General features: G+C 33.5%; 3 protein-coding genes across 16 annotated transcripts; 2 read left to right on the top strand and 1 right to left on the bottom strand.

Moving 5' to 3' along the window:
* The first annotated feature begins 425 nt into the window (after nt 1-425).
* Nucleotides 426-6,338, top strand: LOC115979981 (cysteine synthase-like). Of its 8 annotated transcripts, none has more exons than XM_031102134.1 (11): nt 427-605; nt 1,798-1,854; nt 1,973-2,082; nt 2,215-2,272; nt 2,712-2,975; nt 3,056-3,193; nt 3,302-3,353; nt 3,873-3,952; nt 5,210-5,269; nt 5,438-5,518; nt 6,076-6,338. In XM_031102134.1, exons 2-11 carry the CDS (start codon nt 1,816-1,818, stop codon nt 6,160-6,162), a joined length of 969 nt encoding a protein of 322 aa, XP_030957994.1. In that variant the 5' UTR covers nt 427-605; nt 1,798-1,815; the 3' UTR covers nt 6,163-6,338. The 8 variants fall into 8 exon arrangements, with proteins under 8 accessions (XP_030957998.1, XP_030957994.1, XP_030957993.1 ...); XM_031102133.1 differs by having other exon boundaries at nt 427-686; XM_031102132.1 differs by having other exon boundaries at nt 427-778.
* A 2,533-nt stretch (nt 6,339-8,871) lies between these two features.
* Nucleotides 8,872-12,690, top strand: LOC115979978 (autophagy-related protein 18a-like). Its single transcript, XM_031102113.1, has 4 exons — nt 8,872-9,685; nt 10,461-10,668; nt 11,047-11,173; nt 12,226-12,690. The coding sequence occupies exons 1-4, from the start codon at nt 8,906-8,908 to the stop codon at nt 12,314-12,316; spliced, it is 1,206 nt and encodes a 401-aa protein (XP_030957973.1). The 5' UTR covers nt 8,872-8,905; the 3' UTR covers nt 12,317-12,690.
* A 1,541-nt stretch (nt 12,691-14,231) lies between these two features.
* On the bottom strand, nt 14,232-21,971 carry LOC115982590 (putative disease resistance protein RGA4). Of its 7 annotated transcripts, none has more exons than XM_031105229.1 (6): nt 17,872-21,971; nt 17,617-17,736; nt 17,028-17,108; nt 16,268-16,440; nt 14,770-15,002; nt 14,232-14,667 (listed from the first exon to the last, which is right to left on the bottom strand). In XM_031105229.1, the coding sequence occupies exon 1, from the start codon at nt 21,660-21,662 to the stop codon at nt 17,916-17,918; it is 3,747 nt and encodes a 1,248-aa protein (XP_030961089.1). In that variant the 5' UTR covers nt 21,663-21,971; the 3' UTR covers nt 14,232-14,667; nt 14,770-15,002; nt 16,268-16,440; nt 17,028-17,108; nt 17,617-17,736; nt 17,872-17,915. The 7 variants fall into 7 exon arrangements, with proteins under 7 accessions (XP_030961089.1, XP_030961092.1, XP_030961087.1 ...); XM_031105232.1 differs by having other exon boundaries at nt 14,232-14,835; nt 14,907-15,002; XM_031105227.1 differs by having other exon boundaries at nt 14,232-14,832; nt 14,907-15,002.
* Nucleotides 21,972-25,496: the final 3,525 nt, after the last annotated feature.

Here is a 25,496-nt window from a genome sequence, read left to right as displayed (position 1 = left end):
GGCTTACATAAAACATATTACTTACCACTCTATTTAAAATTGACTCTATTTCAAATTGCGCAAGCAGTCATTAGTCATTACTAAACTAAAGGACATCCCAGTATTTCTATTTTTTATAGTTATTTAAGAGTCTCTTTTATTACTGTTTTATTTCTTAGTTTTTTACTAATAAAAAAAATATATCCTATACTGCATCCGTGTATTCAACAAAATACAGGACGAAATAGAAAAAGATCTTAGAAGGGATTTAATGAAATTCTTTGATTGGTTCTTTGCGGAGGACCTTCTATTTTGACTAATTGGGCAACAAACAAAACAATTTTATTTTATTATGTTAAAGAGCACCTTATCCCAATAATATATATATGTATATAAAAATCAAAGCAATTTTGTCCTTTGGTTCAGCTCTTCATATTGTGCTTGGGACTTGGGAGCCTTCACGCATCAACATTATTTTTTTAACTAATTAATTTTTTGAACGTTTATTTTGGGTTTACGATTCTCTCTCCCTATTCTTTATCTCTATCAGACAAGAGAGCAAGTATTTTATATTTTTCTTTAGTTTGACTGTCAAATGTTCATGAAATTGATTGATCCCTTACTGGGTACTTACAAATTTCTCTGTTGTTGGCTTGTTGCTATGTTTGGTTCCAAACCTGTCCTTTTAGAGTAGTGAGCTATACTGGGTACTTGATATTTCTAAGCTTAGCTACTATATCTTTCTTCTAAATAAAGACTAGCTTTTGAGAGTGAGGCATTTTTGGGTTTTGACTGTCTGGAAGTGAATTTTGCAAATCTTATGCACAATTGAACTTTTTTTCTTATTTATATTTTGTACTCCTTAGAAGAACTACTATGAAGTAGTTGATATTTCTTTGCTATGCTTTGTTACTGTTGGTGGGTTATTGATGTTATGCTGTTTTAGCCTTGGAGTTATGGGTGATTCTTGGAATCTTTGAGTTGGGTGCTTGAAATGATTTAGCTGTGATTCTGTTCTGCGCTCTGTTTATGGAGATTATTGAAAATCTCAACCTTTGGGGTATTTTGAGTAATATAATCTGCTTAAAATATCGAAGCTATTCTATGCTTTCTGCACTAATTTTGTTGGCATTTCCCAAAAATTTGACAAATATTGGTTTTTGAGCTTTTAGTTAAGGTTTGTATGATTATAATGCTCCAATCATTGTTTTTGAGTTTGGCTTTCTGCTCTAATGTGCTCTTAAAAGTTTGGGTTGTTTATGGCTTTTTTAATTGCTAAGTAAAATAAATGAATATCAATTATAAAAAAAAAAAAAAAAACCTCAACTTTTGAGCTTTTGGTGAATCTAGAAACTCTGAATTGAAAAATATTTCCTTTCGAGCCTTTTTTTTGGAGGGTTTTTCTTTGTTTATGTTAATTCATTTCTGATTGTGAGTAAATCTTGGCTTTGCTTGTAGAACTTTTAGAGCTCTATGTTAAAAAATCTGCCCTGTTGTTTGTTTTACGGGATTCGGTACTCATATGAATTTAATTCTCGTTGTGTTTGAGATCATAGGAAGGTCTTCATATAAAATCTTGTACATGTTGATATATCTCAAATCATGCTAAATTTTTGTAATGATCAAAAGTTTTGATTTGTTTTGCAGTTTTTTTACTAATTGAAAAAAGGAATTGGCTCAGTGAAAAGCAAAATGGAACAATATTATTTTTCATGATTGTGCAAATTTGCCCATTATATATTTTTTGTTCTTTATATGCAAATGCAGTCTACTTCTTTGAAGTTTCGTCACACTCATTTTTTCTTTATCATTTTGTAGTATTTTTAAGAAGATAAGATGGAAGACAAGTGTGCAATCAAGAAAGATGTTACAGAAGTATACTTTTTTCAATATAATTAATGCTTTAATGTTGCTTTTGTTTTCATTATTTTGTATTATGAATGCTTTTGCTCTCATATTCCATTTTGCTAATGGTAATTTTTGACTTTTGCAGCTGATAGGCAATACCCCAATGGTATATCTCAATAATGTTGTGGATGGTTGTGTAGCCCGTATTGCTGCCAAGCTTGAGATGATGCAACCAGGTTCCAGTGTTAAAGACAGGCATTTAACTCTTTATTTAACTTTTTTTTTTTCATTTGTATTTTGATTTATATAGAGTGATTTACAAACCATTGTATTTCATTGACAATCTTTAGTTCAGACATGCATTTGAATTCAACTTTTGGCATGTAGGATTGGATATAGTATGATAAAAGATGCAGAGGATAAGGGTCTGATTACACCAGGGAAGGTTGGTAGTGAAATCTCTACATATCTAGGTTTTTTTTTTTTGGTCATACAGGTTTTTTACCTTTCAAATTTTCTTCTTTCTTGGTTGATTATAAGAATTGAAACCAAATAAAGTATATCCCTACAATTGCTATGATGGCACCTGCATGGCTTTTCATTAGGCATTTGGTACACATTTTATTGCGTACTGTGCTGATATTTAACCTCATTATAACTTAAAAGTGAGACTTGGACGACCTCTCTGGGATTTGTTTCCCAGTTTTGCAATGCTCATATTACAGGGTTTTTCACTTCTACTTTTAATTCTTTATTTTTTTTTTTTTAGTATCTATTTAATACTCATATTTAATTGTATATGAGATATTGCTATGTATGTAGTCCAGATTATAGAACTAACATATTTTTCATTGATTTGGGACATGTTTGAATAATGGCAATAGACTATTCTCATGGAGATAACAAGTGGCAATACTGGCATTGGGTTGGCTTTCATTGCGGCTGTCAAGGGTTACAGACTAATACTTATCATGCCAGCTTCATATAGCATTGAGAGAAGAATTGTGTCCCTAGCTTTTGGAGCTGAGTTGCACCTTACAGATCCTACCAAGGGCATTGATGGTGCTCTTGAGAAGGCTGATGAGCTCTTAAGCAAATTCCCTAATAGTTATCTGTTAAAACAATTTGCAAATCCTGCCAACCCAGAGGTATTGTTTGCACTTGCTATATTTTGATATGGATAGATGATCAACACCATTAATAAATCATTCTCTCATTCTTGGTTCAGATCCATTATGAAACCACTGGCCCAGAGATATGGAGAGATTCAGCAGGGAAAGTTGATATTTTGGTTGCAGGGATAGGGACTGGGGGTACAATAACTGGTGCAGGGAATTTCCTGAAGGAGAAAAACCCAGAGATTAAGGTTCCATTTGTGTGTGTGCTTGATTCTTAGAGAGAGAGAGAGAGAGAGAGAGAGAGAGATTATTTTATACTTTATACTAATGGTCCATTTTATCCTGTATAAATGTAGGTGTATGGGGTAGAACCGGTTGAAAATGCAATCTTGAATGGAGGACAACAAGGTTAGTTAATGTTTAGTACCTTCAATTCTTTATTCTTTCTTGGTACTTTTACCCTTCTTATGTATATGTGCAGTCTTTGTGATTGAAAATTTATTATTAAATTTGTACTTGAAAAAATTTCTACAGTTTCCAAATTTCACTAGTATCGTCTATACCTTTAGAATATAATAATATGAGATATTATGAGGTGTCTAAAACAAAAAAGTTGGAACTTTTATTGGATGTGTGATTTTGTTAAATATTAGTACGTTGTGCTGGCATCAATTTCGTGCATCATTAGGAAATCCAAGGTGGTTGGACCACCTTTGTTGGTTTTTAAATTAAAAATTTCAGGGCAGGTTCTTTTTCTTTTATGGGGATAGAAATTGCACATGTTTGAACAGTCAAATCTTTGTTAAATTTGTCTGCCATAAATTATTTTCATTATGTTTGATATTTATTTGATCTATATGATTTCTTTGGTTTGCATTGATTTTCAATGATAGTTCTCTAACTGTTGCATGCATGCACATCTCATAGGCAAGCATCTGATTCAAGGAATTGGTGCTGGTTTTATCCCTGATGTTCTGGATGTCAATGTGTTTGATGAAGTTATTCAAGTGAGTTTAGAAACCATTATATTTGCATTCATCTTGATTTTACATGTAAAATATCTTCTTGTGCTATAATTTTGTAAAGGTACTAGAGCAGTCTGAATATATCATAAAAATGGGAAATGCAATTACAATAATCTTGCAATGAGACACAGCCCATTATCATCTTTCCACTTGTGTAATCAATATGATAAAATGATAAGTCCATTTTGGATGTTTCAGACAATCAAGCTTCTTAGTCCTTAAAGACATTAGGTAGTTCATTTGTTTAGGATTTTGATCATGAAAGGTCTTTTCTAGTTTATCTGTCTTGGGGTTTTTATTTATTTATTTATATTCTTTCTATTAGTAAGGTTCATTTCAGTTGTAGTTTTTCCAAGGTATATCATCTAGGCATGAGTCGGTTTTATGGGGCTTGCAGTTGGTCTGATTCCTCTAGATAATGAACAATGTAATTCTTTCTGAAAACTTACTCCTTGCTGGCTGCTTTTTTAAGTATGTTTAGAAAAGAAAAGATCAAAATCATGTATTCTTCAGGTTCAAAACTGTTTTTATTGGCAATCTTGATAACCAATATATAACGAAGAATGCCAACTCTTTCGGAGAAGTTGGTCCTCTGTGGCTACTTTTGCAAGTATATTTTAGAAAATAAAAAGATTAAAATCATTTTTTGTTTAGGAGGACTTTATATTGAGAATGAAAATTGAATATTTTATTGGAGATCTTGTTCATCTTCTTTATTTCCTTTTGTCAAGGAAGGCTTGGAAAGGAAAATGCATACATTTTCACGAAATGGATCATTCTTGTAAACTTTTTCTTCTGGGATTGATTTTCCATACTCAATATCTGCACTATTTTAATATTATAGTATTTAATAAGAGAGATGCTTTGGGAAAATGATAAGGAATGCTCTGACAAAATTTGAGTGTTCTATATCCATGGAGTTTGCTAGGCCTTGGACAAGTGTCTAGTGACTGATATAATACTTCTACCTCAAATAGAAACTGAAAAGACACAGAGAAGACTTTGGACATTCCTGTTACATATTTAAGTAAAAGATGCAAATGCTTGTGATATTTATATGAACCTATTAGATTAGTAGTGCAGGAACATACTTACAATGTTTGCTTTGTGAATCTTGTCAAATCATAACAAGTCTGAGCTATTTTGTTTCCATGACAACATTTCTGATTTCTGTTGGCTGCTACTACAGGCATGGATTTACTTTCAATGATTTGTGATGTTTTTGGTAACTTTTTTCAGGTATCAAGTGAGGAAGCTATTGAAACTGCTAAGCTGCTTTCCCTGAAAGAAGGTTTGCTGGTATGGAATTATCTTCATTAGATAATATGTAAAGATTCTAGAGGAATTCCTTACACTTCCTTTTTATTTATTTTTGTTACACATAATTTCTACAGTTCTTTTGTTGCTACTTGCTGGTCTCTTTGGTTTTCCAACTCTCTGTTGAAAATGGGAACTTGTTTATTTCAGGTGGGGATTTCATCTGGTGCTGCAGCAGCTGCTGCAATGAAGGTGGGAAAGAGGCCTGAAAATGATGGAAAACTTATTGTTGTAAGTCTTATTGCCTTCTTCAAATTAATATAGAATCTCTGTTGCATGTTTTTATTATTATGATAGTCTGCTTAGGTTATTTTAATTCAAGCTTCACATCAGAACCCCTTTAAATATGTTTTGGATGACTCCTTTTGTATGCTCTACGGAGTCCTGACTGCACATTCTAGGATCCATATTTCTTCATGTCTTCCAAAACCAGGAGATGAAGAGTGTTGTAGAATACCATATTTATTTTCAAGCTGTCCATTACTTTTGCTTAGCTGCAGGTTGTGTGGCCATAATATCGTATACAATATTGATCAATTTGTTGTAGTTTAAGTTATATTTGTGAAATGGTAAAATCGTGTTTTTAATTTCACAATTTTTATTGAAATTGTGTTCTCAAAACATAATTTCAGCTAACATGGCATTGTTCGTCCGGGTGTCCCATACACACTGTGTGTAATTATTACCACTCTTTAACCTAATTCAAAGTTTGAAAAATATACTTGTCGGCATATATATGTTTAACCCAATTATTTAACTATTTCCTTTTGATTTTGTGTGCTATGCAGGTGATTTTCCCCAGCTCTGGAGAACGTTATTTATCTACTGCACTCTTTGATTCCATTAGGAGAGAGGCGGAAAACATGACTTTTTAGTGATGTCTCTATATGTCCATTTCGCTGTGCTGGTTTACTGAAAGAATAAGAAACTTGCTAATGAAATGTTTGCAGTGTTTATGAACAACTTATTTTATTTATGAGACTTTATTTCATTCATCAAATAATATAGTAAACAAGTTGAATGGAGTAGTAAAATTTTAAAGTTTATATAATTTAATACTGTCAGAATTAAGGTTGCATGGTGTAGTATATATTCATGTTTTCCTCCATTAATTGCAAACCAAGTGTGAAGAATAGATATAAGAACACGAAGAATTCTCTTCCTTTTCCATCTCCATTCTTTCTTTGCGTGCTTTGAGAGTGGGTTTGTTCCATTTGTGAGTGGTGTTTGAGTGTGTGAAGGCCCATCGACTTCCAATAATGTGGTACAGAGACAATTGGTTCATGGAGAGAATGGTGCTTGCCAAAATGGGATGATTCCATTTCAGTTGATTAAGAAAAATTTGATAATTGATTATCCGAATGAAGTCGTTACTTGGATTATATGATGCATGGGAGATAGTGGATAAAGATAACATGGAGTAAGGATCTGTGACTTCAAATCAAAAGGAAACCTTGCAAAAGGTTCGAAAGAAAGATCAACAAGCTCTACATTGATCTATGAAGGTATGAATGAAACCATATTCAAAAAAGTTTCAAATGCAACTTCATCCAATCAAGCATTAGAGATTCTTCAAAACTCTCTATAAGGTGAAGAAAGTTCATTTTCCAACATTGAGAGGTGGATTTAAAACCTCACACATGAAAGAATTTGAATAAGCTTTGGATAATTTTTCAAGGGTATTGGCTATTGTAATCAATTAAAAAAATATGGCAAAATTTTGGATGGTGCTTGTTTGGCATAAAAATATTCCCTGATCATTAGCTTCAAACTTTGACTAGATCATTTTTGGAATTGAGAAGTAAAAAGATTTAAAGTTAATGACCATTGACCTGCTCATGAGATCTCTACAAGCCTATAAATAAAGGCTTTATAAGAAGTATAGCTTTTGGAGTAGGTTCTACAATCTAAGCTCACCTTGAATGAAAAATGTTAACGTGAAAGTCATTAGTCAAAGAGGCCAAGGACGCAAAGATAGTTGAGGAAAACGTTCTATAATTTGTCAATCACTCTCAAACACTAAAGAACTTTTCATTTAAACCTTCATTTTGCAAAAACTCTACTAGTAAAACTCTATGATTAAAGTTCTATTTTTCACAACAATGCCAAACGGGTACTTCAACCAAAGTTCTACAACTAAAACTTTACTTCCTATAATTATACCAAAGGGACACATGATGCATTATTTAGAATGTATTATGACAACATTACCAAAGTTACCTAAAAAATACTTAATAATTAAATTTATAATTATTTATATCAATTCTCATTATTTTGAAAATTTTATAATCATGTTTTATTTAAAATCACACATTATTTACTTATTGTCCCTTTGTTTAATACATTTAATTTAAAAGCATGTTTGGTATAGTTTTATGGATAAAACTTATTTAAAGTACCTTAGGTGCTGTTCTTTAGGTTCCCTTCTTAAAATTTTACTATGTGGTTACTTAACTTAAAAAATACACTTCTATTCATGAGAAAAAAGTCATATGGCAAAAATTTTAGAGAGGAATTTAAGAAACAGCACCTAAGTACTGTACCTAAGTATTGCTTTAGTTTTATCCTACTTATTCGGTTTAATTGGCTTATCTACCAAACTACTTTATATCGTACTAGTATCTCTATAAACTACTAAACTAGTATCTATACCCTTCTAAAACGTGCCATATAAAATACTAGTTTATAATGGCTTTAACCGACTTTATGAAGGATTTTTATGATGTTTTGGTGGTTATGATAAAAAATAATTTAAAATATTATAAAACATATTATTTGAGCTAATGCATTGTGTTAATGTACTTAGGCTCATATTTGGGTTTATTCTCATAAGAAAAATAAAATAAAATAGGGCTTATAAATATGTGGATTTGAAATTCTATTTTTATAAACATATAAAAAAAATGTGCGCATATATACATACCAACACACATATGCCACATACACACAAAAAATAATAATAATCTCAAAATGGTATATTAGTATTAACTAATATTGAAATATTTCATTACTCTAGTCAAATTGAAATGATTTTCGATAATTTTTTACTACTTTGTATGTACAACTTTTTTAATATTTTTTTAATTCTAGGTATAACCATACTTTTGTTCAATTTATTTTTAAGCCAAATTATATTATATATCATATACTAAAACTTGGGTTTTGAAATTATAGTTGCACCAAATAAGTAAATGTATATAATTTATTCTACATTGTATAATAGGATTTTGTCATGTGTCACTCGTTATTATTTATTAAAAGGTTTTATTATTTATCAGAAAACTTATTTCTACGGTTACCCAAGTTTCAAAAAAATTTCTATTCCACCATTTTAAGTTTCATAAAAATTCCATCTCAAAAAAAGTTTCATAAAGATTAAAATGTTATTCCAATTAAAAATTCCATTATTAAAAGTTTTAATAAATTACTAACAAATTTTAAAATTTAAACTTATCAATTATTTTAATCATTTATCAGAGTTTTCTTTTTAAAATTTTAAGATAGAAAGAAAAAAGGAATACTAGAGTAGAATACGGGAGTCAAGACGAAGTTGAAAAGGACAAAAACTCTATAAAGTAATAAAGTATAAACATTCCTTCTAACCTACCTTCTTCACCGATGACCACTCTTTCCTTCCCTTCTTATTTCTCTAATCTCACACTCCAACCCGACCCCGACTCCGACCCCGACTCACTATCCCAACCCCAATCCGATAACACCACCACGGAAACGTATACGACTCCGGGTTCGGGTATGACCCGGGACACGGCTCTCCACCACGTGTCCTTCAACCAAGACCACACATGCTTCACGGTGGGCACCACCCAAGGCTTCCGGGTCTACAACTGCGACCCGGTCCGAGAGATGTTCCGGAGAGACATCGACGACACACGCGGCGGCATGGGGTTCGTCGAGATGCTCTTCCGCTCCCAAATACTCGCGATCGTCCCCCGTGGACCCCACGCGCCGCCCACGAAGGTGCTGATGTGGGACGACCACTCTTCCCGGTGCTTCGGCGAGCTCTCGTTCAGGTCAGATGTTAAGTCCGTCCGGCTCCGACGGGACCGAATCGTCGTCGTTTTGGCGCACAAGGTCTTCGTCTACGACTACGTGTGCTTCAAGTTACTGCACCAGATAGAGACGGCTCCGAACCCTAGTGGACTCTGCGAGGTCTCGCAAGGCGTGGGTCCGAATATGGTGCTGGTTTGCCCCGGGTTGCAAACGGGTCAGGTTCGGGTCGATCATTATGTGGCGAAACGGACTAGGTTTATTCACGCGCATGATTCGAAGCTGGCTTGCTTGGGTCTCACGCAAGATGGAAGGTTTTTGGCTACGGCTAGTAGTAGAGGGACCTTGGTTAGGGTTTTCAATGCTTTTGATGGCTCATTGATACAAGAGGTAATTTAATTTAAGGCTTAAATATAGTCTCGGGTACGCGAAGTGCCTCGTAGTTCAACTGACACTGATTAGCGTTTAGCCCCTAATATGACATGATCAAACTAAAAACTAACACAATTCATAGAAATTCAGTTCAACTAACACTTGTTGGCGTTTCATGTTTGTGTCATTCGCTTTCAGTTCAAACTTCAAGTCATGAGTTAAGATTGAGGACCAAACTAAACGTAGCATTTAGCTCCTAAGATGACATTACCAAACTAAAAATCACTTCATAGAAACTAAAAGCCAGCACTTTTGAGTTTTTTAGGAACTAAATTAGAAATGATCGTTTTAAATTTCAAGACCTATGTTTATGATTTACTAGACTTTATTAAAAGTTAGTTCAAACCTAATTTAATCAAATTGTGTTTACTGTTTGGTTAATTTATCCATAAGGTTGGGGGTGGGGGGTTGGGGAGGCTATATCCTAGTATTTTGTGAAATGTGTTTTTGAATTGCTTAATGATGTGGAAATTTAACATTCCAATCAGATGAGTTGAGAAGTGATTTGAAACGTAGTGAATGTATTATAGGGTTTTTTGATCAGTTGGGGCCATGCTTTATCTCTATTTGACCCTGATCAATTCCACTTATTAATATCCTTGACAATTATCGGGTTAAGATTGCTCAAGAACTGATTTTAGTAAACCAACATGCATAGAAAATTTTGATCCTACTTTCTTTGAAAGAAGTAAAACTTGTGTGTATTCATTGTTTGTACATTGAATTTATGTAGGTGAGGAGAGGTGCAGAACAAGCAGAGATACATAGCATTGCCTTTTCATCGACTGCCCAGTGGCTAGCTGTCTCAAGTGACAAGGGAACTGTTCATGTATTCGGTCTTAAGATTGATTCAGGAGCATTGGGGACTGATCGATCACGTGGTGCATCTGAACCCAGTGTTTCTAAACTATCAGCCATTTCATCTTTATCCTTCTTCAAAGGTAATTGCTATGTGCTGTACACTAATAAGTTCTTTCCAATTAGTGATTGAGTGCTGTCAGTTAGAATTATTTAAGGGCTAAAAAATTTGGATATCCAGAGATGATTATTCAGATCTTTTCTGTGTAAAGGTGTGGCTTTCAATGCTATGTAGTTGACATGAGTGAAACTGGTGATATATTGATTTTGAATCTCGTCAACTTACTGCTTGGAAGTGCATGCCTGGTTTTAGTAAATAGTTATACTATTACTGGTAACTGCATATCAACTAGCAGGCCATGTTTATCAGATGGCCTTTCGAAGCCCACTGGAATGAAGTAACCAATTTTGATGTTCATATTTTGGAGTGCCAACACTGGATAATGGCCTTTTTTTTGCAGGTGTGCTGCCAAGATATTTCAGCTCAGAGTGGTCAATGGCTCAGTTTCGCTTGCAGGAAGGGTTACGGTACATTGTTGCCTTTGGCCACCAAAAGAGCACAGTTATGATTCTTGGCATGGATGGAAGGTAAGCTAATCATATTGTAATATAAGTCATCACCTCTCTCCCTCTCTAAATTATCACCCAACCTTCAATATATGAGTTGGACAGTGACGGTTCAATTAGCCTTCAATACATGCCCTGTAATCTTTCTAGAGTTTGTTTAATTTTAAAACTGCTATCAACTTGAAGATTTATAGCCCCTCTTAGCTGTCTTCATTTCTTCTCTAATTCTTACTAGAATACTCTTCTTATAATCATTTTAAAAAGTAAAGTATTGTGTTGTTAATATATACTGAAAGGATTTATTACAAGCTGTGTTCTAAATTCTAGATTTAGTTCATAAAGATTAGCCTTTTGCAAGGGCTATGATCCAGCATCTTTTGCAATCTGCTGGACCCCACCACATTTTATCCTCCATTTTGCTTCAAGGAACAGGAGTGGCTTAAATGGTATCTTTAAAGTTAAATTCAAACACATAATTGCCAATGAAGCATAAACAATGTTATCTTTTCCAAGGACAATTAAATTCAATGGAGTTATGTGCTTGAATTTAATTGGAGAACCTAATATATTCTACCTTAGTTTGAGCCCTTTAGTATTACAGGGAGGATAGTACCCACACCATTGTTTACTCTAGTTGTAGATCTTCTAGAACCTGGGTCTTTCCTATGTGTTTAGGGAGGAGAGGAGATATATCTTCTTTAAGAAATTCTCTATTCTTCATGCATTGGATTTCATTTCTATGATCCAGTCAGCTTAGTAATTCTTGTTACAAAGTTTTTGATTGCAATAAGTGGGATCATGATATGGTTTGTTACCATGGTAGTGATCTGGTTACTTTGATATGGAAATCCAGCCATGGATCGGATCATGAAACAATTTTTTCTTTTTAGTTGTCCTTTCATAAAGAGAAATTATTCTTTTATTTTTTTATCAAGTGGGTGAATTCTGTGCTTATTCATTATATGGTCATCTTTCATTTACTTGATCATGTGTTTGCCAGTAATTCAATTCTGATGGTTTTTAGTTTCTAAATTCAACTTATAGTGAAATTGTTAATTGGTTTGTGAATGCAGTTTCTACCGATGCAAATTTGACCCAGTACATGGTGGAGAGATGACTCAACTTGAATATTACAATTTTCTGAAGCCGGAAGAGAGTTCATAAATCAAGGTCTACATATAGTTTTCTATTTTGGGTGGTCATTGCTGGTTTTTTTTTTATAGGCAAGAACAAACTTATTTAAAAAAAAAAAAAAAAAAAAACAGTACTTCATGTTTAAAGGAACAAATAAACCTATAGAATTGGTGCTTATTGCTGTTAATAATTTTTCATATATATGTTTAGGGTAGAGCACTGAATAGTGAAAATGTTGTAAATACACTAGAAAATGAAGAAAGCTTAGGCCCTTTAACTGGGAATCTATGTGCATTGATGGAAACGTGAATGGTGAAAACTTTGTAAATATATGTTCAACTGTATATTTTTATGGTTTGATGGAAACGACAATAAACTCTCTGCAATGGAATATAGAATATAAACTAACCAGTGATGTTTTTGTACTTTTTTTGAATAATTGGATTGTCACAACTTGTACAATAAATAGGGAGGGGGATTTGAACCCTAGTCTTGTTTCTCCCTATAAAGGAGACTAGGCAATGGCATCAAGCTACTGTGCTCTTGGCGTTGTGTTTCTTTACTTGATACAAAACAGATGGGAGGCTGGATATTTATTTAACTTCATTCTGCACTCTTTTAGATTTGAACGAGATAATCAAGTAGAAAAGGGGGGAAAAAAAAAGTGAAACCTTTGTGTGGTTGTGATGTTTTCAATTGCTGGGAAAAAAAAAATCCCTGCTAGTTTGAACTGGGAATTTGGGATTGTTTCTGTACTCTGCATATAGAAACTCCGTGCCTAGTTTGATGAATAGGCATGAATTTTGTTTATTATATTGGCAATTTTCATTTATTAGATGATGAGAAAGACCTTTGGAAACATTATGAAGGTAGGGACTAAAATGACCTTTTTGAAACAATAGGAAAGTATAGGGATTAGGGACTAAAGTGCACCCTTTAAAATAAAGAACGATTTTAAACAAAGGTCAAAGAGATTGAAGACCAAATACGCAATTTAACCTCAAAACATAAAGGTGACAACCAAATAGAAGTTACCAAAAAGCAAAGCCATAGCATAATTGGTTCAAGATATTCTAAATATGGTACAGAAGGATGATATGTGGCAGTGCCGTTACACCATCAACATTCTTAATTGCTGCCCTACTCTTAAACTTTTATGAAAAATACAAATCCCTTGAGGCTTGCTTCTCCAACCTATAACTTAGAGGAAACATCCATGTGCGCCAAAATTTTTCTAAACGGAGTTTGTGGCTTTGAAGGAAAATTGCCTATGATGGTGACCACAGCGTATATACGAATTTTGACCACAAAAAAGAGGACAAATTTGAGGCATGTAAGTCATAGGGACGATAATTTATACTTGCTAGGAAGTGATAACAATAATATGAAAAAAAGAAAAAAAAAGTAGAAGAAGAAGAAGAAAATATTCAAGGTTTAACCACGTTCCTATTATTAAAGATTTATCTTCATTCTTCAGACATTAAATTAAAAAAAGAAAAAAAGAAGAGATTAATGGATCGGTAAATATGCTAAAGCTATATATATACACACGCGCGATAGATTCTAAGCTATATTAAGTTATTAACACAACAATAATACTCATAAAAAAAAAAAAAAAAAAAAAAAAAAAAAAAAAAAACAACAACAACAACAACAACAATAATACGAGAAGAGAAATGTGTACTTCAACAATTACTTTCTTAATTATTCAGCCAAAAGAACTTTCTTAATTAAAATACTATTTTTGTGGTGGGTTTGGGTGTATGCTTAACTAGCCGTAGACGCAATGCACGGGATTTAAGGGGGAAAAAAAACTGTGTAATAACCCAACTTTACAATCTTGGTCATACTCAAAAAAAAAAAAAAAAACTTTTCAATCTTGGTATCTTGCCTTAAGTGGGTGCAACATGATTATCACAATTCATGTATAATAAGCAGTGTATTTAAACCATCGGTTAGACATTTCTTCTTCTTTAGGTTAAGCTTTTCAAATTCTTTGCCAACATCATCATCTGAAATTGTAGTACATATCGATATCTCAAAAGATTCTTCATTTTTGTTCGTGTCTCTTTAAGCCAGGAAAAAAAAACTAAAAGCAGTCAAGTATCTCAATTAGAAACTAACCCAAAATCCAAGCAAAAGAATTTCCAAATACCAATATAGCAACCAAGTTACTATGAGTTGCCAACTTGCCATTAGGAAAACATAATCAAAGAACCATTATCAGTTAATAATGGATGCATTCCTAAGCAATTGAATCAAAATTTGCCCTTCGAAAGTGACGAGCAAGTTCCTCCTATCATAATTGATTCGTTCCCATCCTTCTCAAACAGCTCATAGGCACGCCTTGCATGTTGTTCCCTGCTCTTCCTTCTTTCCAGCTGATGCACACTCATCAACCACAATCAGTTGAAGTGAACTTTTTTTAATTAAGGCCATCAGTTACAAAAAAAAGAGATTTGACTTTTGACCATGCACCGTACCATGTTGGCAAAATCTAGGTCCTGTGAATCCTTCATTGAATCAGTGAAGTTCTTTATCACACCCTACTAGATCCACCAAAATTTATAAGCTCAAGAGTATTAAAATAATAGACAATAAGATTAGAGAAACATCTTACCATTTAAGTTTTGCGAGTGAATCCACTTATGCTAGGCCTTAATAGCGTGAATTGTTCCAATCAATAAGCTAACTTAGTTAATGTCTTTGCAAGAGCCTGTTAACAATGGCAAAAGTCACACATTTACTCCTCCCATTTATCCAATATGCACATCAAGGATGTTATATAAACAGTAATTCATGCATTCAGAGTTTAGTAAATAAATTAGTAAGCAATTTTGGATGATTTCTAAAGTTTACTCTATTCAGCTAGAAGTTCTCAAGAGAATTTTTTTTTTAATGGAATGGGAGGGGACTGAGTTACTCAGAAAATTAATAGGTAGGGAAGATAGATGTATATTTTATGTAGTCCTGTCCAATCTGACATTATATTGGTTAGGCCAACCAATCAAATTTCCTTACCTAAAATATATTACAAGAGAGATTTAGAATGGAAAATGCAACTTTAAATGAATGTGATGAGAATCTTATAATCCTCATAAGGTTCCTATCATCATATATACTTTCCTGCAATCTCGTAAATAATCCTTGTAGCTTCAAATCAATGTAGGGTAAGAATGAGATTATATTATCAGAGGTTTGAACCTTTTCCTTCCAGAATTTGTACTTTAGAATAGAGGATCAAATATACATAATGAAACATTTAGGATTGCAGCAAATCATACCGTAGATGATATAAGCTTATGCTACCATACTTTATTGAATGTAAATCTCTAACAAATAATCTGCTTCTAAGAAGAAAGTAAATACCTAAGAAAAATGTATTTTATTGTCTTTTGCATGCCAATTGTACAGGACATGAGATTCTAAAATAAATTTAAGTATCTTGATGAAATTATTATTACTGTAAACGACAAAATTGTTATATCACTAATTTAGAAGAATAGTTTCCATAAAAGTTTCAATTCAAATACTCTTAAGCTCAGCTAAATGAAAATAAAGGAAATAGAAAGGTAGTTAGAGAAGGTAAGTCCAGCCCTTTTTCATTTTTGTTCCCTTTTTTTTTTCTAGTCTCTCTAAATTGATAGTGAAAGCAGACTATTTACATGCATAAGACAGTCAATACAGACAAATAGTGAGCATTAGTGTTTACTGCTTGTTACACTAGTGGGACAACAATAATGCAGATACAGAACTTTGAGCTGTGAAAATAGTATAGCATACATAAGTGATTCTGATTAATCTCTCTCTCTCTGAAATTGATTAATATAAGTTTATGTACAGTGTAGAAGCATATAGAAATCAAGCAAAATCAATATTTACTTCAAACTGACTCTCACAGACAACTTATTTCACCAACAAAACAACTGGGGGGGGGGGGGGGGGGGGGGGGGGGGGGGAGCGGGGGAGTGAAGTAATTACCCTTGAAATTTTAGGATATGAGCAAAATATTGATGCTCCAAAATGTAGCAGTTGAACATCCCAAGTAGCAGTTGCCTAAAAATTGAAGCTATCCTCAAAAAGGTACTGGTAGAAGATGAAATTTGTAACATTTGCAGCATCTTGCAGATTTCTTGTATTTTGATTAACTAAATCTGTCAATGGAGAGATAACAAGATAACGATTCTTAATCTGACTTTTAGGAAAGCTATGAAAAGCTGAGAAACTTAACTGAATTTAAACAAAAAGATAACAAAAGAAAGTTTGGTATTTGTAAAGCACAGAAAAATTAAATCTTAAAGGTGTTGTATGAAACTTGAGATATGGTGGAGTGTATGATCCTTCAAAAATCAATTCAAATCTCAAGGATATTTGAGTAGTCTTAGAGCAGTCTCATCTATTCCACCAGGCATCATGCTGACTAGTAAAGAAAAGAATAATAAACAAAATCCAGTTATCTCCAATGCTATGTTTTACGCTGGTTTACAAAATAGTGCTCATTAATTTGTTTCTCCAATTCCAAAGAATATATTATTTTAAACTTTATATTTCAATTCATCCTTTTTTTTTTTTTAATTAAACTCATAAAGTGGAATCCATTGCATCCCTAAACCTATATTTCAAGCTATGCTTTTAGTCCAATTAAGCTACAGAACAATCACTTAAAAGCATAGAGATTTCTGCACCCTAAACACATGGTAGAAGCTTATACATAAAAAAGAATTTACAAAACTAAACACACCTGATTAGTTCTCTAAAACGATTTTCCACCACAATGTCACTCCAATATCAGCAAGTGCAACTTTCCAATCTGTCAATGCACCTAAATCAATAAACAAACCAAGCATATCACCTTGCCAACCTAATTTTGAGATACAGAGATAGTAATTATTTGGATGAGGAAGCAATGCTGGGTTTATGTATTTATTTTTTAATTTTTTTTCTTATTTTCCACTCTTGGCATGTGAAGAAGTCATAACTAGAATGACAGTTTTAAAAGAAAAAGAAAATTATATAAGGTAATCACAAGCTAGTTGTTTACTTTTTGCACAATTTCAGTCTCCATAAGTTTGAAAACAAGTAAAAGAATGTTACTATGCTTTTTCTATGCTTCAATTGCTTTTGCTTTTGCATATGAGGGCAGTGGCCTTATGGCCTAGTGGAATCCACCCCCTTCCTATGGGATTTAATTACTTATATCTTTACTTAGAAAAAATTATATTCTGCATATGGATCAATTTAAATGTTTTTCAGTAGAAGACCCAAGGAAAATGAAGAAAGGGAGGAATAAAATGGCTTTTGAGTCTATGAAGAATTGGCATTACATATACCTGAAAATTTGATGATAGACCAGGTTCATTCCCTTCCATCTCTAGGATGTGAAAGGTCCTCCCTTGTTTCCCATAGCTCCCATTCAGTAGTTTGTAACTTTGTACTGTTCTTAAAAAATTCTGCATATTAAGTTGAGTATAAATTGCCGATATTATCAACATTATAGAAGATACAGAAGTCAGCTCAAAAAGAAAGGAAAATTAAAAAAAATAAATAAAAATGATTGCTTAGAAAGTACATGTTGTAGTACCTACCATAGAAGCAGAAGCATATTGGTTGCTGAACAAGTATCTAGTCTTTAAAAATGATATTGAAAATTTGGGATGTGAGCAATATTAGGCCAATCCTCGCCAATTCCCTCCTGGCATCTTCTCTCCAAGTGGGGACATTTGCTAATCATCAAGCTTTGTAAAGAGGTGAGACGACACATTCCCTCTGGAAGTGATGTCAGATTGAGGCAATTGCGAATTGCAAGGATTTGAAGTGATGTGAGATTGCTGATCCCTTCCGTAAGTGATGTCAAATTGGCGCATTCATCAATTTTAAGCCTCTGAAGGGATGTGAGGTTTTTGATCCCTTCAGGAAGCAATGTCAGATTAGGCAATCCATCAATTTCAAGAGTCTGAAGTGATGTGAGCTCGCCGATCCCTTCGAGAAGAGATGTCAGATTGGGGCATCCACAAATTTCAAGCCATTGAAGTGATGTGAGATTACCAATCCCTTTAGGAAGTGATATCAATTTAGGACAACTGTGAATTTGAAGCTTTTGAATTGATATAAGGTTGCTTATCCCTTCTGGAAGTGATATCAAATTAGGACATCCATGAATTTGAAGCCTTTGAAGTGCAGTGAGGTTGCTGATTCCTTCAGGAAGTGATGTCAAATTGGTGCATCTCCAAATTTGAAGGTTTTGAAGTGAAGTGAGGCTGTTGATCCCTTCAGGAAGTGATGACAGATTGGGGCATCTCCAAATTTGAAGGTTTTGAAGTGATGTGAGGCTGCTGAACCCTTTTGGAATTGATGTCAGATTGGGGCATTCGTCAATTTTGAGCCTCCGAAGTGATGTGAGGTTTTTGATCCATTCTGGTAAATTAATCAAGCGAGGAACATTTGAAATCTCAAGCACTTGCAGAGTTGTAACACATTGAGTGGCATCATCACTCTCGTCATTAAACAGATCAATCTCCTCGCAATCCCCAATTTGCAGCTTCTTAAGAGAGGTCAAAATTTGCATAAATTGAGAAAGAGATTTCAGTCTAGGGCACCCCCAAATCTCTAGATACTCAAGGGAAGTCAAGTTTTGTAACAAATACTCTGGCAAAGATTCTATATCCTGCATCTGAGACAAAGACAAATGCTTTAATTTGGAGAAAGGTGGGTAAGCGGACGAGGAGGAAGGGACCATCATCATTTCCACTGTCTGTTGAAATGGCTTCAAGTTGGCATTGTTTAGTAGTAACCCTTTTTCAAGATATGGAAACAATGGCATGTAAATCAGCTTACTACAATTCAAGATTTCCAGGTAAGAAAGACAAGGAAAGTAAGGCAATGGTATATGATGCTGAGATTGATGACTCAATGTTGATGTCATTGTTGGCACATCCTCGTTATAATTATCACTATTGTCTTTTACAATATCCCTCCTCCACCATCCCTTTAGATTAGGGCAATCCAAAAGTTGGAGTGACTTTAGGGATGGGAAAAATGTTGTTGACGATGATGCCAATGGAGGAAATACCTCATCAATGATTTCCTGATCTGATATGTATTCCAAACTAGCCAGACTTTGAAGATATAGATATTGGAGATTGGGGAGTTGATACAATGGAGGTAGATATAGGCAATCAGACTTCCATATTCTCAAATGAACAAGGCTTGTTAGCAAAGGAAGCCAACTCGAAAATCTTATACCCTGGTACCCTTCCACATCCAAATATTTTAAAGTATGGTGTGGTTGGAGACCTTCCAACAAGATTTCAGCATCACGGACATGAGCTTCATTATTATCATCCCAATTCCAACTTAATTTCAAATTTCTAAGATGGTGCTTGTCTTTCAAATTTGCTGCCTTAGCTTCTGAGGTAACATCTTTTATCCATGCCAAATTTTTAATTTGTAATTCTCCTCTCAAGCTGCTTAGCTTGTTTGGTTCTACTAGTCCATTGCAATGCTTGGAGGACGACCCTACAGTGTCCTTACTCACAATGAATAGCTGTAATGTCTGTAGAGAAGTCAACTCCCCTAATCCACTTGGCATATGAGTCAAACTGTCACAACCATATATATCAAGATGCTTGAGGTTAACCAACTTCTGAATGCCTCTTGGTAACTCTTTAAGCTTCCCACATTTAGAAAGCTTTATTGTTTGCAAATTCAGCAATCTAATAATAGAACTAGGAAGAACTTCAATGTCATTCTCCGAAAGATCAAGATACTTTAGATATGCCAACTTATCTATGGAATTTGGGACTGTCACAATATTTAAACCATGTAGGTCTAACACACGCAAGCATCTAAAACTAGAAATAAGTTTATTGAGAGTTGATTCTTCCTCTACTTCCTCATCATATAACGAGGAATAGGATGTCAAAATAAATGTACGTATCTTCTTTGCTTTGACAAAAGAGCTTAAATTCTTCTCAAAAACATTGTAAGATGGAAATGATAGGTGATGTACTTTTTCATTGACCCTTATTGCATTAGAATTAACAAGTGTGCACTCAGTCCTTGAGATTAATTGTGCAAGATCATGGATTAAATCATGCATTTTAAAACTAGTTATATTCCTCAAGTGATCATCTTCTGCTTCTTGGAAGAAGGACCTCCAAATTAGTTCCATGCAGTACTCATTTGCAACATCCTCTAACGATATCTTTTCATCTAATAATTGGATAAACCCTTGTGCTATCCATAGTTGTATCAATGTTAGCTTTGGAATCTCTTGATCTTTAGGAAACAATGAACAATAAGCGAAACAACACTTTAAATGTGATGGAAGATGATCGTAACTTAATTTAAGAATCAGTAAAATACCCTTATCATTTTCTCCCCGAGTTACATTTGAAAGTTCATTATCCTTGATATAAGACCATTCATCCTCTGTTTTTTTGAAGTATAATACTCTCCCCAATGTCTTTATTACAAGAGGCACTCCTTGACATTTTTGTATGATGTCCTTTCCAATTACTTCGAGGTTAGGATCGATGGTCTCTTGCTCTTTTTTAAATGCCATTTGTTTAAATAACAACCAAGATTGTTTTTCTGATAGGCCTTCTAGATTATATGGTAGGATCGTGCTTGTAATCTCTGCAACCAATTTGGTCCGTGTAGTTATCACCACCTTACTTCCCTTTAAACCACCCATCAAAAGTCTCTTCAAATTACACCATTTCTCATTATCCTCATTCCACACATCATCCAACACAAGTAAGTACTTCTTTTGGTTGAGTTCTGTGCGAAGTTTATTTTGCAGTTGATCCATATCAAGGTTTTCAAGTTTTGTACTAGTTGCAGATCCAAGTATCTTTTCAGCAATTGTTTTCACTTCAAAGAGATCAGAGACACACACCCACATCTTTAACTCAAAATAAGTCTTCACCTTCTCATCATTATATACATATTGAGCAAGTGTAGTTTTTCCTAACCCACCGATCCCAACTATGGATATGAATGAGACATTTTCTTCCACATCAAAGTTCAATAATAGATCTATGATGTTCTTCTTATCGTCTTCTCTCCCAATAACTTCCTCTTCACCTACAAATGAGTGAGTTTGGTCCCTTTCCCTAGTTTCAACCCTTCTCTGTAAAGGCTGTTCTACCAGTTGGAAATTGTTCCTATCATTTGCTATTGCATTAAGTCTCTCCCTCATTGCTTTTATTTTGTGAGCCATAGTAAGACGAAAAGCAAGTTGGTTTGAGCTCGAAAAGAAAGTACGTACCTTCTTTGCCATTTTATCACCACCCATCACCCTTTGCCGCAAATCTTCAGTGGAGAAATCACTCAACAAGTCAACAGCATCATATATTGCGTCTCTGAGCTTCATGAGCCAGTCCTGACTTGATGGTTCTTGTCCTGCTGCTCCTCTGCATCCTGAAGCACAGCTTGAATGGTGGAAACAGTGTTCTTCAACTTTTGGAACTCATCTTTGACACCCCAAATTGATCCAATCTCATCGAAAGTTGTAGAGCCCAATTTTTCAATGATCTTCAGCACAAGACCAAACGAGATTGCATCGGCCATTTTTTTTTTTCTTGGTGAGTGAAAGAAAACGCTGAAAGAATTAAGGTATATCACAAGAAAGCTGAAAGCAGTGATTGAATAATGACTTAGCGTGGCAGCCTAATACTTAAGAGTTAAGACTCGCGCAGCTAGCGCATGAAGACCGAAGAACACATGACCTTTAGTTAGTTATGGTTTGAACATATGACCGTTAGTTACATATTTTAAAGATGGATTTTACAATGTGTGCGCTTAACACACATTAATTTTTATTTTTGGAAAAAGTAATGATAATTTTTTCAATTTCTGAGAAAATATTTCTAAAAATAGAAAGCTTAACACATTAACCGGGCCCTTTAAAGATATCTGTATTATGTATGACTGCTTTCTATTTTTTATTTTTTATTTTTTGAAGAGTTCTGTACGACTGTTTGTTACACATACGTTTTCAGTTGTAAATGTAAGGACACATGTATGTAACAAACATTTTAAATTTTGTTAAAAGGTTGTATTAGCTATTTATTAGTAAGTGTAATAATTTTAAAATTTAATATATTTCCAAATAAACAAACTTTCCATATACATCTAACAATTATAAAAATAAAAAATCATAAAAAATAACACATCTCTCTCTTAAATTTTAAAAATAACAATTTTTAAGGAGATATAATTGTATGAGTAAGAAATTTCCTAAAATAAATGTTAAGTTTCATTCTAATGTTATAACTCACAACCAAACTAATGAATAAGTTTAGTTATTACATTACAACACATTTTATTCTTAGTAATAAAGATTACAATTTCTGTCGTAATCTTCATTCAGTGTACCAAAAGTATCCTAAGAACCAACTAATAGTCTACTGCATAGCATGTTCAATATATATGGAAACAAAATAGATTTATTTTAAACTAGTAGATACTTCAAGTTTCCCCCCCCCCCCCAAAAAAAAAAAAACTTTATTTTTTAATTTTTTTTATATACTTTCCAAAATTTGATAGTTATGACGTTGAGGATGGTGGATTTGAACATTGAGCATGTTTAGAGACATTAAAAGTGTCAATTACCATAACTCGATAAAATCAAAAAATAACAGATTAGCTACAATCTTACTCAATATTTTTTTATTAGAGGTAAATTTTGACAAATCCAACTTTGGATTACATTTTCTTCTTATATCCTTCATGCTTGCAAAATTTATAGAAAATTAAATATCAATAGCTATATTATTAATAAATTGTTTAAATTGCAAATTTTTGTAGTTTAAAATTATAAATAAAAAATAAGCTTATAGATCATATAGTAAATAATATCCAATTGACACAAAATTCGATATGTGTATAAAGAGCATAAAGAACATGCAATTCAATGGTTAGATTTTCAAAATATGTAGTAATATTTATTTTATTAAGTAAGGTCTTATAACCTAAGGCTACAACTAATTTTGTAGCTAAATTTTGTCCAAAAAAAATATGTATTTTTTTAATTTTTATTATAATTATAATTAATATATTTATAATTTTTTATTGTAATTAGTCTACTCTGAAAATAAGATATTATTTTCCAAAATTTTGAAATTATGTTTTTTATTTATGTAGTCATGCCATATACTTGAAGGTAGGGATGATAATTTTTCTCTGCCCTGCTTAACTCGCCCCTCCTCACTTCGCCTTGCGTGGATTTTTCTCACTCCGCAAAGGTGGTGGGGTGGGGATGGGGCAAGATTTTAGCCCCGCACCACGGGGCGGGGCGGGGATGGGTTTAAACTTTTTAGACCCACCCTGCCCCGCCCCATCCCGTCCCCGCCCTACGTTGCTAAATGTTATAATTGTAAATTTTTCATACCCTAAAACTCTAGTATTTAAACAAACATATCAATATTAGCTTATTTTATTCTACCCAATGTGGTTCTCTACCTTTATTTTGTTATGTGTTATACTATGAGATTTTTAAATTTTTTTTTTTTTCATTTTTATGATTGTCTTGTTAAACACTTAGATATATTATTCAATTTTTTTTCTAAAAATTGATTTGATTTGATGGGATAAATTTAGTTGTAATTTTAAGTATATTTTTATTAATGAAATAGGTTTCATTAAAAAAATTGTACTAGTTGTAGGACAAATTAACAAAAAGTAGAGTTTTACAGGGTGGGGCAGGGCTTCGCAGGACCCCAAGGGGCGGGAATGAGAAAGTTTTCCCCGTCATGCGGGGCGGGGTGAGGATGGGGCAAGACAAAACCATGCGGGGCAGAGATGAAGACCCTATGCTTCGGCCCTGCCCCGCCATGCCCCATTGCCATCCCTACTTGAAGAATTAACTATATTATCTTTCAAAAAAAAAAAAAAAAAAAATTTAAGTTTACTACTTTTTATTACTAATTGTTGTCATCATAAGTAGCTCTTTGTTTCTTGTAGCAAACAGAGAGAGAGAGAAGAAGAATACTAATCGTTTACAATAACAGAATTCAATGCATGACATGGTAATTTTTATTTATTTTTTTATTTCAGCTCAATGGAATTGTTAGATTATTTCAATAGAGAAAAATAACTCAAAAGATTTGACTCAAAATTTTTGTTGTATTTTATTTTTAATTCCCATTTATTTTTGTTAGAAACCTTTGAATTTGATTTAGTTCATTTTCTTTCTTTATTATATATATTTTTTTTACATTTTAATTTTTAATTGGAGCCAAGGGGAAATTTTTTGGTTAGTTTCGTATTAATAGTACAAGATTCTTGATAATTTTATTTGTTGCAAAAGCTAACATGGGAGCAAGATTTAAGAAAATAAATTGTTGAAATATCTGTAAAAAAAAAAAGGTTTTTAGTTTTGAGGTCAAATTAGAGTTCAACCACGATGGTGTCAAAATTAATTTAACTAAATAAATAATAATGATTTTGTAAAAATTAACAACCTTAATTTAAAAAGTATCAACAAATATTTGAATATTTTACAAACATATTACATGAATTAAAAAAAAAAAGGAGATAATATAGTTAATATTTTATAAATTTAAGATAAATTTGGTTATTTATTTTATATTATTTTAATAGTATACCATAAGAATTTTTTTTAGTAATCAAATTTGGGCAGTACAAGTCATGCTTGCATGATGTGTCATGAGTTGTACCGCATAATTTTTCCATGACTTTTTTTTTTTCTTTTTTCATATGACTCATGTGGGGTCGGGAAATTTGAGGTCATAGCCCACTTTACATTCAGGGCCCAAAACCCAGGCCGATGAGCCCTATTACCGAGGACGCATGATGAAAGCCCCAAAAAGGCCCAAGGATGTGGCCGAGGACGATCTCACGCTCAACACCTCACAAAACGCCTGAAGAAAAGGACAAACTCAGTACAAGGGCAGTCCAAGGGAGAAAGCTGCCAACACCGTAATATGGAGCCCTGCATCTGACAGACCCATACTCCAGACCATGCTATTTAACTTTTCCCAACCACCCCCAACCACTCTGAGGTATGGATTGATAGGACGAGTCTATACCCCAAAGAAAAAGCAAAACTTACACGTGGACACTGAACGGGAAGTAAACACTAGTATAAAAGGGAAAGAAAGCCAAGGGGGAGAGGGCCCCCGAGAAAAAGAAGGATAAAATCCTACAAAAAAAGGAGAATGGGAAGGATATGATGCTCCTTAGA

Source organism: Quercus lobata, chromosome 3, assembly GCF_001633185.2.
Source record: "Quercus lobata isolate SW786 chromosome 3, ValleyOak3.0 Primary Assembly, whole genome shotgun sequence".
In the NCBI taxonomy this organism is placed as follows: Eukaryota; Viridiplantae; Streptophyta; class Magnoliopsida; order Fagales; family Fagaceae; genus Quercus; species Quercus lobata.
Note: the sequence above shows the minus strand (reverse complement) of the source record. Positions and strands in the feature narration are given on the sequence as shown.